The sequence below is a fragment of the Elgaria multicarinata genome, chromosome 2 (genome assembly GCF_023053635.1).
Source record: "Elgaria multicarinata webbii isolate HBS135686 ecotype San Diego chromosome 2, rElgMul1.1.pri, whole genome shotgun sequence".
Taxonomy (NCBI): domain Eukaryota; kingdom Metazoa; phylum Chordata; class Lepidosauria; order Squamata; family Anguidae; genus Elgaria; species Elgaria multicarinata.
The window spans coordinates 20979716-20994043 of record NC_086172.1 but is presented as its reverse complement, the minus strand read 5'-3'; the positions used below and the strand labels follow the sequence as shown (position 1 = coordinate 20994043).

At 40.5% G+C, this 14328-nt stretch overlaps 1 protein-coding gene across 1 annotated transcript in view; it reads left to right on the top strand.

Moving 5' to 3' along the window:
* ABCA12 (ATP binding cassette subfamily A member 12) overlaps nucleotides 1-14328 on the top strand; it is a 160971-nt gene that overhangs the window by 28757 nt on the left and 117886 nt on the right. Inside the window, exons 9-13 of the mRNA XM_063116106.1 lie at nucleotides 5375-5490; nucleotides 7958-8076; nucleotides 8599-8849; nucleotides 8941-9053; nucleotides 13860-13984. Coding sequence (XP_062972176.1) covers nucleotides 5375-5490; nucleotides 7958-8076; nucleotides 8599-8849; nucleotides 8941-9053; nucleotides 13860-13984 — 724 coding nt within the window. The remainder of the gene's footprint in view (nucleotides 1-5374; nucleotides 5491-7957; nucleotides 8077-8598; nucleotides 8850-8940; nucleotides 9054-13859; nucleotides 13985-14328) is intronic.

The window sequence follows — 14328 nt, the reverse complement described above, 5'->3', positions numbered from 1 at the left end:
TCTGTGCAGTCCAATTCAGATCAGTTCAGATCAGCACACTGAGGCATACATAGAGAGCAGTGATCATAGAGCAGTGATCGGTTCCATTTTACACAAGTGAGAAACTATATACAGATCTACACAATTCTTATCTACATTACATACAGCTGTGATGAGGCTAACTTAGAATCTTGGCAAGGTTCCCAGAACAGCCTCTATCTCAAGGTAATTGCCCACAGATAGACTTTCTCTGTTTAACCCTGAGATAGCCATACACACACAATTTTAATGACTAAGCAAGTATTTCTTTTCATATACTTAACAGTCCTCCTCTTGCGCATGTTGTTTAAATTGTGTTACAATCTGAGACCCAGCTTTAAAAGCATCTCTTTGTGTTTTACCGTTGATACTGGTTTTGTGAATAAATCAGCCAACATCATTTCAGATGGACAATATTCAAGCTTAATCCAGCCCTTCTGAATTATATCTTTCACATGAGAATAACGAACATCCACATGTTTAGTTCTTGGTTTACACTTTTCAGATGTAGCCATACTAATACATGCCTGATTATCCTCAAATATGGTTACTGGTGTCTCAATTTCCAACCTTAGATCAGCAAATAATTGTTTATACCACTCAATCATTACAAGCCAGAGATAAGCTGATATATTCTGCTTCTGCACTAGAGGTTGCTACACAATTTTGTTTTCTTGTATACGTTCCACCTGTCCTTTCTCATTTTGTTTTACTTTGAATACCCATTTTCAGGTAATGGCTTTACGACCTTCAGGTAAAGGTACTAGCTTCCACGTTTCATTTTTTTCCATTGCTCTGATTTCCTCTGACATTGCTTCATGCCAGCCCTGAGCTTCTGTAGGTTCCATTTCCTGAATTTCCTCAAATGAAGTAGGTTCATAGGCTATTAGTAAAGCTCTATGAGAAACCTGTTTGCTTTGGTATTCATCTGAATAACGAATTGGAGCTTTGCGTTTTCATCTCTGCTCCAATTGTGAGCAGAGATGAAAAACTACATCTCTGCTCACAATTACACTTTTGTGATATGGAGACCACAAACGATAGCCTTTTGTTTGTGTATCATATCCCAACAGTTTACATTCCAAACCTCTTTGAGCTAGCTTTCCTGGTCTGTTTTCTTTCTGAACATGAGCAAAACATTTACTTCCAAAAACCCTTATATGTGACACTCTAGGTTTTCTTTTGTAAAACATTTCATATGGAGTTTTTTCATGTACAGAGTGGTAAAGCCTGTTTAACAAATAATTTGAGGTGGACAAAGCTTCTGCCCAGAACAGGTTAGACAATCCTGACTCTTTCAATAGAGCTCTTAACATGTTCTGCAAGGTTCTGTTTTTCCTTTCTGCAACTCCATTTTGAAATGGTGAATATGGAGCAGTAAGGTCATGTTGTATACCCTCATCACTGAGGAATTTTTTAAATTTGTTGCTAAGAAATTCACCTCCCCGGTCCGTTCTTAGATTAGCTATAGGTTCTTTAAATCTATTTTTACTCCACTTAACAAAGGCTTTAAACTTTCCGAAAGTTTCACTCTTCTGTTTTAACACATACACAAATCCAAATCTACTGTAATCATCAACAATAGACAAGAAAAATCTGTTTCCTCCTTGACTTGTCTCAAAAGGACCTGCAAGATCTGCATGAATTAATTCAAAAATTCTTTTTGTTGTTCTCTCACTATGTTTTGGAATGTTTGACTTATGACACTTGGTTTCACTGCATACATTACATTCTACATAGTTAGAACATGGTTTGATTTTCACCCCTTCACACAATTCTGGAATCTTAGAAATTGTTTTATAGTTAGCATGACCAAACCTTTTATGAGTTAAATGGATACACTCTTGGTGTGGTTTGCAATTGGCTATTGTTTTTGTTGTGACTTTGCTGGCTACAACTTCATTTTCTGTACAAGTATTAATCACATACAAAGATTCTTTCATTATTCCTTGCACACACACCTTGTTTCCCTGTTTTATAGTACAATTTTCTTCAGTAAAACAAACCTCATACCCCATTTCTGTTAACTGAAACACACTTAGAAGGTTTGTTTCTAATTCTGGTACATATAAAACACTTTGTAGTTCAACTCCCAGACAATCAAAATATACATTACCCACACCACAAATCTGGATTTTTGTTCCATTTGCAAGGGTAACACACTTTTGCTCTGAAGTAGAAGTTTCCAAGGTAACAAATGAAAGTTTGTCTTTTGCCATACTTATTGAAGCCCCAGAGTCCAAAAACCAAGGATTCATTGTCTCTTTGACTCTTGCTAGAAGACACTTCTTTGTTGATTCAGCTTCATTCATGTTGTTTTCTTCTCTCCACTTTGCTGTTGACTGCTTTTTCTTCTTGTTGTTGCAATCCCGCCTTAAGTGTCCTGTGGAACCACAGTTAAAGCATTTCCTTGCCTTTAATGCAGCCACCACGTCAGAAGATTTATGGCTTTGTTGAAATTCAGCCACAGGATGTTTAAGGCTCTGTTGTTTTGAAGCTTGTCTTCTTTCATAGGTTTCCAGTAGTTTTCCAGCTACATACTCGAGGGTTAAATTTTTCTCCTCTTGACTTTCCATCATGGTGACAACCGCGTCGTACGATGAATCAAGACTTGACAAAATCACATAGACTTGGTGTATAGTTGTAAACTCCATCCCTCGTGCCCTGAGTTGATTGAAGATTTCTCTCATGCTTTTCAAATGGTTTGACATAGACTCCCCTGGTTTCAGCTTCATTCCATACAGTTTCCGGGTTAGAATTACTTTACTGCCCGCTGTTTCTCTTTGATATACAGCTTGTAGCGCATTCCAGCACTCTTTTGATGTATTCAAAAACTGAATGAAGGAAATTTGAGAGTCTTCCACAGCTAATGCAATAACTGCCATTGCTTTTGCATCGTCCTTAAACCATTTAGCATTCTGTGGATCTGCTCTATCTGGTGGATCCTCTGTGACTACATACCACAGTTCAGCCTGAATCAGATACATTTGCATTTTGTAAGACCATAATGCATAGTTAGAGTCATTCAGCTTTTCTAACAATTGATGCAAACCAGACATATTAGCTCCTGCCATTTCCTCTGCTTTAGGAATTTGTATCTCACCGTCCTCCTGCTCAGAGTCCTCCTCAGAGTCAGCCGACTGAGATTATTCCTCACTTTGCAGCACTGGCTTTAGCTTGATGTCTTCCTCCATCAACAGTCTTCTGTTTTAGCAGACTCCTGGTTCTGATACTGCACCGTTCCCACCAAGTTCTGGTTCTTCTGCCTGGGTTAGGCTGGCGTAGACTGGTCTAGGCTGGCGTAGGCTGCCTGGACTGGACTGGACTGGGCCCATAACCTTTGTTGGGTTATTGTGCCAGAACTTTTCTCTCTCTGGAACTCTGTTTGTGCTCAGAAACAAACACACATCACACAGGTCTTACACAGCAGAGCTGGTTTATTTCCTTCAGGTTTCTGTGCAGTCCAATTCAGATCAGTTCAGATCAGCACACTGAGGCATACACAGAGAGCAGTGATCATAGAGCAGTGATCGGTTCCATTTTACACAAGTGAGAAACTATATACAGATCTACACAATTCTTATCTACATTACATACAGCTGTGATGAGGCTAACTTAGAATCTTGGCAAGGTTCCCAGAACAGCCTCTATCTCAAGGTAATTGCCCACAGATAGACTTTCTCTGTTTAACCCTGAGATAGCCATACACACACAATTTTAATGACTAAGCAAGTATTTCTTTTCATATACTTAACAGGGAGGGGGATAGGGATGTGAGTGTTTATGTGTTGGGCTGCAGAGGGATTGATTGGGAGGGGGAGGTCGAATTTATGTATGTGGTTCCCTTTAGTAACAATGGCCTTAGCTAGACCTAAGGTTTATCCCGTTATCATCCCGGGGTCATCGCTGTTCATGTAAATGACACACAGGATATCCCGGGAGCAGGCAGGGACGACCCTGGGATAAACCTTAAGTCTAGCTAAGGCCAGTGACCTGTAATTGTAGCTTTTCAAGCACCTAAAGGGTCAAAAGGGCTCATTCCAAAGAAAAAGAATATTCTGAATTACAAATTCTTAAACGCTATAAATAAATACGTACATACAGTTTCATAAATTTCACGCATTATAAGTTCAAACTTATTTTTACTGGACTAAATTGCTTTAATATGTTGTCAAACTCAAGAAACTAAACAAGTTCAGAAGATCTCAAGCCTTCTCACGTTAAAGGAAGAACATTTTTGAACCCTTCAATATGTGATTAGAACGACTTAGGCTTTGGGGCTCATCTACACCAAGCAGGATATTCCACTGTGAAAGTGGCATATAAAAGGCAGGAGGCACACCAAGCAGGATATAGCGGTATGAAAGCAGTATATAGTATGTGTCAATGGGCCCCAACAGTTGTCAGTGCACTTCAGTACTGCTATAAAGCAGTAGTGTGACTCCTGCCTTTTATATATCACTTTCATACTGCTTTCATAGTGCAGTATCCTGCTTGGTGTAGATTAGGCCTAATTCTTATCCTCTGCTAGGAGGGGGGGAAATGCAAAGGAGAGACCATATTGAGCTATATGGATACACAGCTTGTAAAAAAGAGATGTGATCCAGGATAAAGACAATTATCAAATGAAGAAAGAGATATTTGGTGTAATCTAGGAATTTGTACATTCTACTTTTCCATTAACATCATTGCTGTAGTCCAAACTTAAACATATTTACTAAGAAGCAAATTTCCCTAATTTCTCTTCTGTCCATATATTTAAGTGTGCTTAGGACTGAAGCCCTGGAAATCCTACTAGGAAGTAAGTCCCATTAAATTCAGAGAGACTTATATCCGAGCAAACTGGCTTAGGATTGTGTGCATGATCCATTGATCTCATTTGATTCTTAGTTCAATTAACTTGCCTGAGTCAGCATCTTTCTGTTGTGCTAAAGATGTTGTTGACCAGTGGGTTGGTCCTCACTCTTCTAGCCTGAGACAAATACTTGGAAGGGCAGTGGAGGGGTTTATTGATACCTTTTCCTGACCCCATAAATCTATGAAGTTTAGTAAAGGCATTGAGTAAAGTTATAAATGAAGTACCATACTGGAAAACTGCTTAATTATGGCTGTAATCCCAGATGGTGTAAACTTATATTAGTTTTACTGAAGTAAGTGATCTAGGATCTAGGACCTAGGAGAGTTACTATCTGTGCAGTAGCTAAAAACTTTACTTCCCTGATCCAAAATTCAGGTAAATTGCTGGGATTTAAGCTGGCTCCATCTAAGTGGGCTACAGACTTCCTTTTTGGATTTTCGTTGCAACCCACTCTGTAATGTATGTTCACACTTCTTTTCTTTCTCTCCCCACCTCCAGGTTTCTATTTTCAGAATTTGAAAATAACTTCCTACAGTTATCACCTAATAATGGCTTCAGATCGTACTTGACTTGCATAATGAATGTGTCTGAAGGTCTAGCTAGTGAATTGTCAGGTAACATACTTTTTGATAACAGCGTATATTTTACTTGTTTTTAAGACATTTCTCAGTGGGTAGCTTAACACTTCATGTGGCTACTGAGTGTGCCATGACCACATTGGGAGGAATATATTCCTGGACAAGAGCCAGGAAGCGAAGGCCTTAGCTAGACCTACCTGATAGTCCGTGACGGAGGAGGGAAGATCTCGTGTTGCGATTAACGTGAGATCCCTCCTCTGTTTACACGTGAGGTGCGACAAACTCAGGAGGAGAGGCGTCATGCCCGCCATTATTTTTTTTTTTTAAAGAGGAAGGAGCGCATGAATGCTCGTACGCTAAAGGTAAGTTTTTTTACATTTTAATTACTTTTCCCACTCTCCCCACCCTACCCCTGATGGGCGCAGCGCTCTTGAGGAGTGCTGCGCCCCATGCGAGGAATCACACGGAGCCGGGTCAAACTGCAGCAACGGGCCACACGTTCCGCAGTCTCAGGCTCAGCCCAGGACCATGGAAAACGCAGGCTTAAAGGGGAGGGCAAGGTCCCAGGGCAAGGGATGATCCCTCCCTGATTCCGGGACCTCCTGTGCGTCATGTGGACGCACAGGGACGATCCCAGGGTTCGCCCCGGGATAAAGCCCGGTCCAGCTAAGGCCTAAGAAGCCATCAGTAGGAATCCCCTCCAAGATATTTAGGGAATCAGTGCATACTTATACCACAGCAAAAGCTGGTGTGAATCTGGGGCAGCTCTGATTTCTACATAAAATGTAAAACGACTTTGTTTTACCCTTTTGTGTGTGTGTACAACAGGTTAAAAAACAAAAACATGCTGGAGAACCACAGGTTGCCCTAGTTTAGAATCTGGTGAACTGAAAGCATACAGAAAGTCAAGATTCTACTTGTTCGCTTGTTTCAATTCATTGACAAAACACCAATATTTTACCCTGAGAAAAGCTACACTACTGCATTAAATCATCAAACAGCTTTCCTGCTAGGTTGAGTCCTAGAACTAACTATGTGGAGAAAGGGGTTAAACAGGAATAATTTCAGGAATAAAATAATGCGCTGTGACTTATATGTGCTGATGGTGAATTAATGTCAGAGTGGGTGTCATATGTATTTTATTTACTTATTTAGCACCAACAATGTACTTGGTGCTGTACAGAATATACAAATAAATGTAACTGCAGATGATAGCCCTAGAACTAACTTTCTTTCTTAGCTTGTATCTTACCTTTAGATTTTAAAAGTCTACAAAGCCATTTACAAATATCAAAAATAAACCGCCAGTACAAACCTCTTCTTTGGCTCAGGAGTGGAATGTGTAAGATACTAATAAAAAGTACAGTGCTTCTGAACATTTCCTTCAGTGTGCATGTTCTTCAGTGCTGCGTAACCACACCCTGTACATCAGGGATAAGGGGAGCAAGACTGGATCAGGTGGGATGCTTTCAATGCAGATTTGACTCCAGCATCAAGCTTTCGCGGGCTGACATAGACCTCATGTGACGTTTATTAGCTTCATCCCACGTACCTGTTTCCCTCGAATTATCCCCTACAGAGCTAAACTGTCGCCGTTGTTGTTGCTGCTGCTAGCTAAATCACACCCCGGGCGGCAGCGCTCCTAAGATCCTTTGCATACCAGGAAATGGGTTTAAGGGGGGAAATTAAAAAAAAAATCATAAAAAATCAACGGATGACCCAATCCGATTCAAATTTGGTACGCTTAAAGCTCTCCTTAAGATCTATTACTGTGCCAATTTTGATGTCTTTATCTTTAAAGCTTACGCAGATGTAAACATTAGTTTAATTTGACGCGTAAAAGTATCAAATCCTGCTCCGGCAACCCCAGCGGCCGCTCGGAAAACAACAAATGATTCGCTTCAAAAGTAGTAGCAAAATAGGTTGGGTCTTTTGGCTTTATGGCACAATTAAAGCAGGATGCATGGGAGCACTTCACAGTCAAAGCAAACTGGAAAACTTCGGAGTCCTTTGCACGCAATTCGCAGTGATTGCACAGTATAACCCTGGTGTGATGAAGCTCTATTTCTGTATTCCCCCCCCCCCCATGTTGCTTTTTCTAAAAGGAGCTACAAAAGCTACCATTTTCGGTGGGTGGGTGCGCATGCCCACTCTTAACTCTTTCACTTCAAACTACTTTTACACTCAGGCCATAGCTAGACCGAAGGTTTATCCCTGGATCATCCAGGGGTCAAACCTGTTCATCTAGGTGTCACTCAGGGGATCCAGTGCTCAGGCAGGGACGAACCCTGGATGATACCAGGATAAACCTTAGGTCTAGCTGTGGCCTCAGTATCACCTCTCCTCAAACTGCATCTCTGCTTGGAAGAGAGAGAAAATAAATAAGGGCAACTGAATCTTATTGTTAACTTCTTTGAAGATATTTCAGACAGAAATGTAGTAGTAATGATAGATAGGTAGATGATAGATCAAGGAACTCATACTTGTTTGCTTTTCTTTACAGAAAATGCTGCCCTTCCTCCAAACATAGCACAGTTAAAAAGGGTTCTTTTCACCTCCCGTGATACTTACAAGAACTATTTGTCGGTTCCAGAGATCTTGATGTTAAGAGTGAGTAGGCTTGTGATGCTGACTGGCGTAATATGAATGTGCCTGCTTGGATCAACTATTAATAAGACCAATGCACATGATAGCTGGGAATATGCTCAGTAAAGACCAGATGCCTGCTTTTCCCAGGAAAAAGCAGCTTTGGGACAGGAAATGAAGCAGGGAGAGAGATCCTTCACCCAGTCCCCACCTGTTGCTTCTCTGCTCCAAACTCCTAAACCCCCCTCCCAAATTTGGCTATTCAGACATGCATTTGGAGCCTCGTAAGGTAGAAAGTGGCTTTGGCGGGGGCAATTTTGAGCAGGGAGGTGACAGCAGAAAGGGTTAAGCACTCCACCCCTTGTTTCTCCACTCTACATTCCCAACCCAAACCTTGGGAAAAGCCGTTCTTGAGCGTCGGTTGCACAATATACATATAACTTGTTGTGCCACCCGCACCTCACAATGCTTCCTCCAGCCATTTGCTGGCTTTCCTTCATCCCTTTTTAATCACTCGTTCTTGAATAACTTTTGTGCCTCTCTTGATTGTATTTAAAGCTACATCTCCGAAACCTCACATCTCTCCTTTGTGACCGCGAGAGCATCCGTTCATTACAGCAAACATGCCAGCTCCCTGACGTTAATTTTGCAGAGTTGTGCGATCAAAGTGAATTACACAAGAAGCTTCTTCATAGTGTAGAACTAAGTGATCGCCTTGTGACCAGTTTCGTTAAACGTAGAAGCTTGATTGCAGAGTTTCAAGAAATAGTCGTTGGGGATCCGAAAAGACTCCAGCAAGAAATTTACTGGTGAGACCTTGTTCAAAGTAATCCGTAGCAGTGCATAATTAGTTTCAAAGAACAAGGACTTATTTCTATTCTTTTCTTTTTTTAAAAAAAGGTTACAAGAAGACGTGCCACTGCTTAAATACTTTCTTGATATCCCCAAGTATGTGGCTTCTTTGAATTCTGTAGTGAATATCACTAAGAATACAGCACATCCCAGAAAACAAGGTAATTTGTGCATGAGCTCCCTGTTTAAAAAGTTGTTTAAAGTAAATGTAGCTGGAAATGTGTTCAAACTATTTCAAATGTATTTTGAAACTTGTTTGTCAAGAGGAATACTGTTGAGGTTACGTGTTTCTGAGCAATGACTTGCACGTTGGATAGTTACCCAGTATCCCCTGTGAAGATAGAGAATCTTCAGAGAGATCGGAACTACCGTTGATGTACTCCCATTCCTTTGACACATGGGTGAGCAACTTGTGGCCCTCTCGACATTGGCCTACAGCATAGTAAATGGTAAAGGATTATGGGAGTTGTAGTCCAAAACATCTGAAGTGCCATAAGTTGCCCACCCCTACTATAAGAGAATTGGGAAGCCTCTGTATGTATGGTGCTCCCGGTGTGCATTGCAGCTGCTGCATTATGGAAGCTATTTGCATTGCTGTTTTGTAAAAATTAAACCCATAGCCCATATTTAATCAAATGTAATTTGCACTGAGTAATGGGACTTCGAGCAAATCTATATTTTACAGTTGGTAACATTCTGGGCCGAACCTCTTCAGAAAGCAAGTAAGGAATTACATTTTTTAATGCTTTCATTATTTATTTATTTATTTATTTATTACATTTTTATACCGCCCAATAGCCGAAGCTCTTTGGGCGGTTCACAAAAAATTAAAACTATAATAAAACAACCAACAGGTTACAAGCACAAATACAAAATACAGTGTAAAAAGCACAACCAGGATAAAACCATGCAGCAAAATTGATATAAGATTAAAATACAGAGTTAGAAGAGTAAAATTTAAATTTAAGTTAAAATTAAGTGTTGAAGTACTGAGAGAATAAAAAGGTCTTCAGTTGGCGACAAAAAGAGTACAGTGTAGGCATCAGGCGGACCTCTCTGGGGAGCTTGTTCCATAGCCGGGGTGCCACAATGGAGAAGGCCCTCCTAGTAGCCACCTGCCTCACTTCCTTTGGCAGGGGCTCACGGAGAAGGGCCCCTGTGGATGATCTTAAGGTCCGGGCAGGTACATATGGGAGGAGGCGTTCCTTCAAATAACCTGGCCCCAAGCCGTTTAAAAGCAACAAGAACGCTGCCCTACATCTAGAAAACTAGCACATCAGGGAGAGGATGCTAAAGCTTTCTCTTTTCTGGGTAAGTTTTCTAGCAGAAAGGGGTTGTTTTGTTGTTTTTATGTGGGGAAACATTAATATATAAAAACACGAGTCCTCTAGACAATTTGCAGTCTGAAATTGGTACAGTGCAAAATGATATTCATGTGTTTAAAGAATGACTATGGACATCAAGTGAACCGCCCAGAGAGCTTTGGCTATTGAGCGGTATAGAAATGTAATTAATAAATAAATAATAAATAAATCAAGTGTGGAGGGGCCGTGCATGCATTCCAGCATGCTCCAAACCTCCCAGACTTCACCGCCTTTGGCATGTTGAGTGGGAAGGTTAGAAGGGGGACTTTTTATCCACATAGGTGACTATGCTGAGAAACCTCTCCACAGTCTGCAACACTGAATTAATGGGGTTTCCAGTTGTGGGTAGGATTCTAAATGTGCTTACAATTTCTCTTCAGACTATCCCACTCAACATGTGGAGATCGAGGGCGGAATGAATCCACCCTCGTTACAGGGAATCTGTGAGGTGAAAAGGAACTCTTGTCGTTCATGGGTCTGCTAAGGTGGTCTGACAGTTCTGTTCTCTGTGTGGAGGTTGAAGACTCATAGCTTCATCCCACCTGTTTCCCTCGAATTATCCCCTACAGCGTAATGCTGTCATTGTTGCTTTTGTTGTTGCTAGCTAAATCACACCCCGGGCGGCAGCGCTCCTAAGATCCTTTGCATACCAGGAAAGGGGTTAAGGGGGAGAAATATAAAAAAATCATAAAAAAATCAACGGATGACCCAATCTGATTCAAATTTGGTGTGCTTAAAGCTCTCTTTAAGATCTATTGCTGTGCCAATTTTGATGTCTTTAAAACTTACGCAGATGTAAGCATTTGTTTAATTTGAAGCATAAAAGTATCAAATCCTGCTCCTGCGCCCCCAGTGGCCGCTCGGAGGACAACAAATGATTCGCTCCGAAAGTAGTACCAAAATAGGGCGGGTCTTTTGCCTTTGAAGCACAATGAAAGCAGGATGCATGGATGCACTTCACAGTCAAAGCAGATTGTAAACTGGAAAACGTCAGACTCCTTTGCACGCAATTCTCAGTGACTGCACAGTATAACCCTGGTGTGATGAAGCTCTCATCCTTTTACTAAACAAGAGACAATAATTTCTATTAGCTATCTTGTTTTGAATACTGTAAGGTGTTGTATCTGGGGCTGCTGTTGAAGGTGGTTTGAAAGCGTCATTTGCTTCAGAATACAGCACCAAGACTCCTGACTGGGACTGAGCATGTGGAATGCATCTGTCCTTAACCAACTGCACTAGCTTCTGGTCTGTTTCCAAGAACAATTCAAGGTGTGGTGCTGGGCTTTGCTTTTAAAGCCCTAGGTGACATCTCAAGGACTGCCTGCTCCCTCATGAACCTGTCTGGACATTATTATTATTATTATTATTATTATTATTATTATTATTATTAATAATAATAATAATAATACAGCACCATCAATGTACATGGTGCTGTACATGGTAAAAGACTAAAACAGCAAGATAATCTTTGGGAGTTCTTCTCTAGGTCCTTTTACTTTGAGGCTGGTGGGGGACTAGAGATAGAGCCTTTTCAGTGGTGGCACTCTGGCTTTGGAATGCTCTCGCCAGGACAGGTCTCTTGGCATGATGTTTTATGACCACATGCTAGGTGAAGGCCACATTAAAAAAGACAACAAGGAGAAACCTAAACGTGTATCATGGGATGATAGATCTGTGGGAGTATATATTTACTGAAGGAATTAAATACTCTGTGGCAGCTAATTTAAGAAGAAGAAGAAATCAAAGTGACGTAGAGATGGTACAAGACACCACTCAAATTAACAAATTCCAGAGGCTAGCCTTATTAGTCAAAAAGCAACGGCAAATACAGAACGCCTGATGGCACCTTGAAGATTAATAGATGTTCTTACAGACTAGAGTCCACTTCATTAGATGCAAGGTGTATTATCCAGTAGGTCACAACTGCTAATGTAAACAGTGGCCATAGCTAGACCTAAGGTTTATCCCTGGATCGTCCAGGGGTCAACCCTGTTCATCTAGGTGACACACAGGGGATCCAGTGCTCAGGCAGGGGCGAACCCTGGATGATCCCAGGATAAACCTTAGGTCTAGCTGTGGCCAATGTTGTGCTAGTATAAGCCACTTTAACGCAACTCCAATAGTATTATCTGGCGTGCCAATCTTTGGGAGAAACCGGAGCGCGCACTAACACTATTGGCATTGTACTAGAGTAGTTTATACTAGTGTAACGTAATTTAAGCTGGAGGTTGTGCCCTGATGGATACAGTAGGTCCAAAAGGCCATGAAATACTTTTGTAAGCCGCCATGAGAGCCTTTTTTGGCTGAATGGCGGCATAAAAATCCTTAAATAAATAAAATAAATAAATAAATAAATGAAATGCAGGAGATAGTCTGTGACATTTCTATGTAAAGTTCAAATGTATGCACAATCAGCACAGTGACTATTCCCAAAAGCTGTAATTGGTATAATGAAATTTTCCTAGCTTTGCTAAGCTAATTTAACAACTCTGGTGGGTAAAAACAATAACAACAATAACAATACCTTGGTCCCAATTGAGTCCTAAATAATAGAGATAAACTTACTGATAAATTCTAATTTAGCAGTTTCATGCTGGAGTCTTCTTTTGAAATTCTGTTGTGGGATAATAGTGACTTTCGGGTTAGCAGCGAAAGCGGCCTGGGAAACTGAAACCTTCTCCCACTGGTTTCTGAATATTACCATTTCATGTCAGTTTTGTGCATTAGTGTAGAGACCTTACCTGTCTGGGCTGTATAGACAGCAGAAGGACGTTATTGGCAGGTGATGGCATAGATCATGTTGGAACATGAACACATGAATGAGCCCCTGATGGTATGGTTAATGTTATTCAGCTCTGTAATAGTGTTATAATAGTGGATATCCACTCAGGCAATACCATTATGGACTATAACATCAACCTTATCATTAGGGGCTCATTCAGTTGCTCATCCGAATAACATTAACCAGACCATCAGAGGAAAAATGAAGTATCTTATAAGGCAGGAAAAGATAGAATTTGTGATTAAGTTATTGCTAACAGCTAGGGCTGGAATAGCATTTAAATGGAAAACTGATGTTTTTTCTAGTGAGGATTGGTAAAGAAGCAAATGGAATACATTGCTGATAGAAAAACATACTCATCTGACATGATTTAGAGAAGGGAGGGAAATTAGAAACTCATTCACGGGCAACTGGAATTTATTCTTAGGCTTTTGGACGATTTGGTTAAAATGTAATAAATGAGAGATTACTGTATTGATGTTTGTCAAGAGGTATGCTTTTAAAATGATGTAATTGTATATTTATTATTTATTATGCGTATGGAAAATGTTTAAATAAAGAAAAAAGGAAAACAAATGGTCTAATTCTGAACACCAGATGGTCTTAAAATGATAGTGGCCTCTGAATGCAGGGATACCAAATAATACAAACCATAGGAATAAACCCTTGGAGTTTGCATATAAATGTACCACATGGTGACACTCTTGAGGCATTTTCCCTGATATTTCCCAAAGCCTACTTCAAGCACTCTGTGTAAACGGTATTTCCTGAAGACTGGAGCAAAATATAATGTTTCGCTTTTGCTTTGTCATGTTTTAAAGGTACACTAATAGATCTGTTCAGAAATGTTGATGGCCTCAGGTACGATCTCAGAAATACTGTGGGAATGTCAACAGAAAGTGTCAATGCTTTGTTAGAAATGCCTCTTCCAGAAAACAAAATACAGGCAAGTTTATTATGCATGATACTATATCCTTTCTCTTTGTCTTTTCACATTCACGGCTTAGAGACTGCAATATAAAATGGTGTCCTTCACCGATAACTTATTGTTCTCAATCACAAAGTATGTGAAGTCTGCATGTGGGCCCCCATGCACCCATGTGCTCATGCATGTCAAACACATAGATTGCATTGCCATTCGTCAGTGGGTCACGTTTCCTACTGATACGTTAATCTATAAAGACTGGTCTTCTTATAATTCAGTACCAGCATTTTCGCATATGGTGCATCTTGTTCAAGAGTATGGATGGACAAAATAGCACGACACCCTATTTGTCAGGAGACAATACA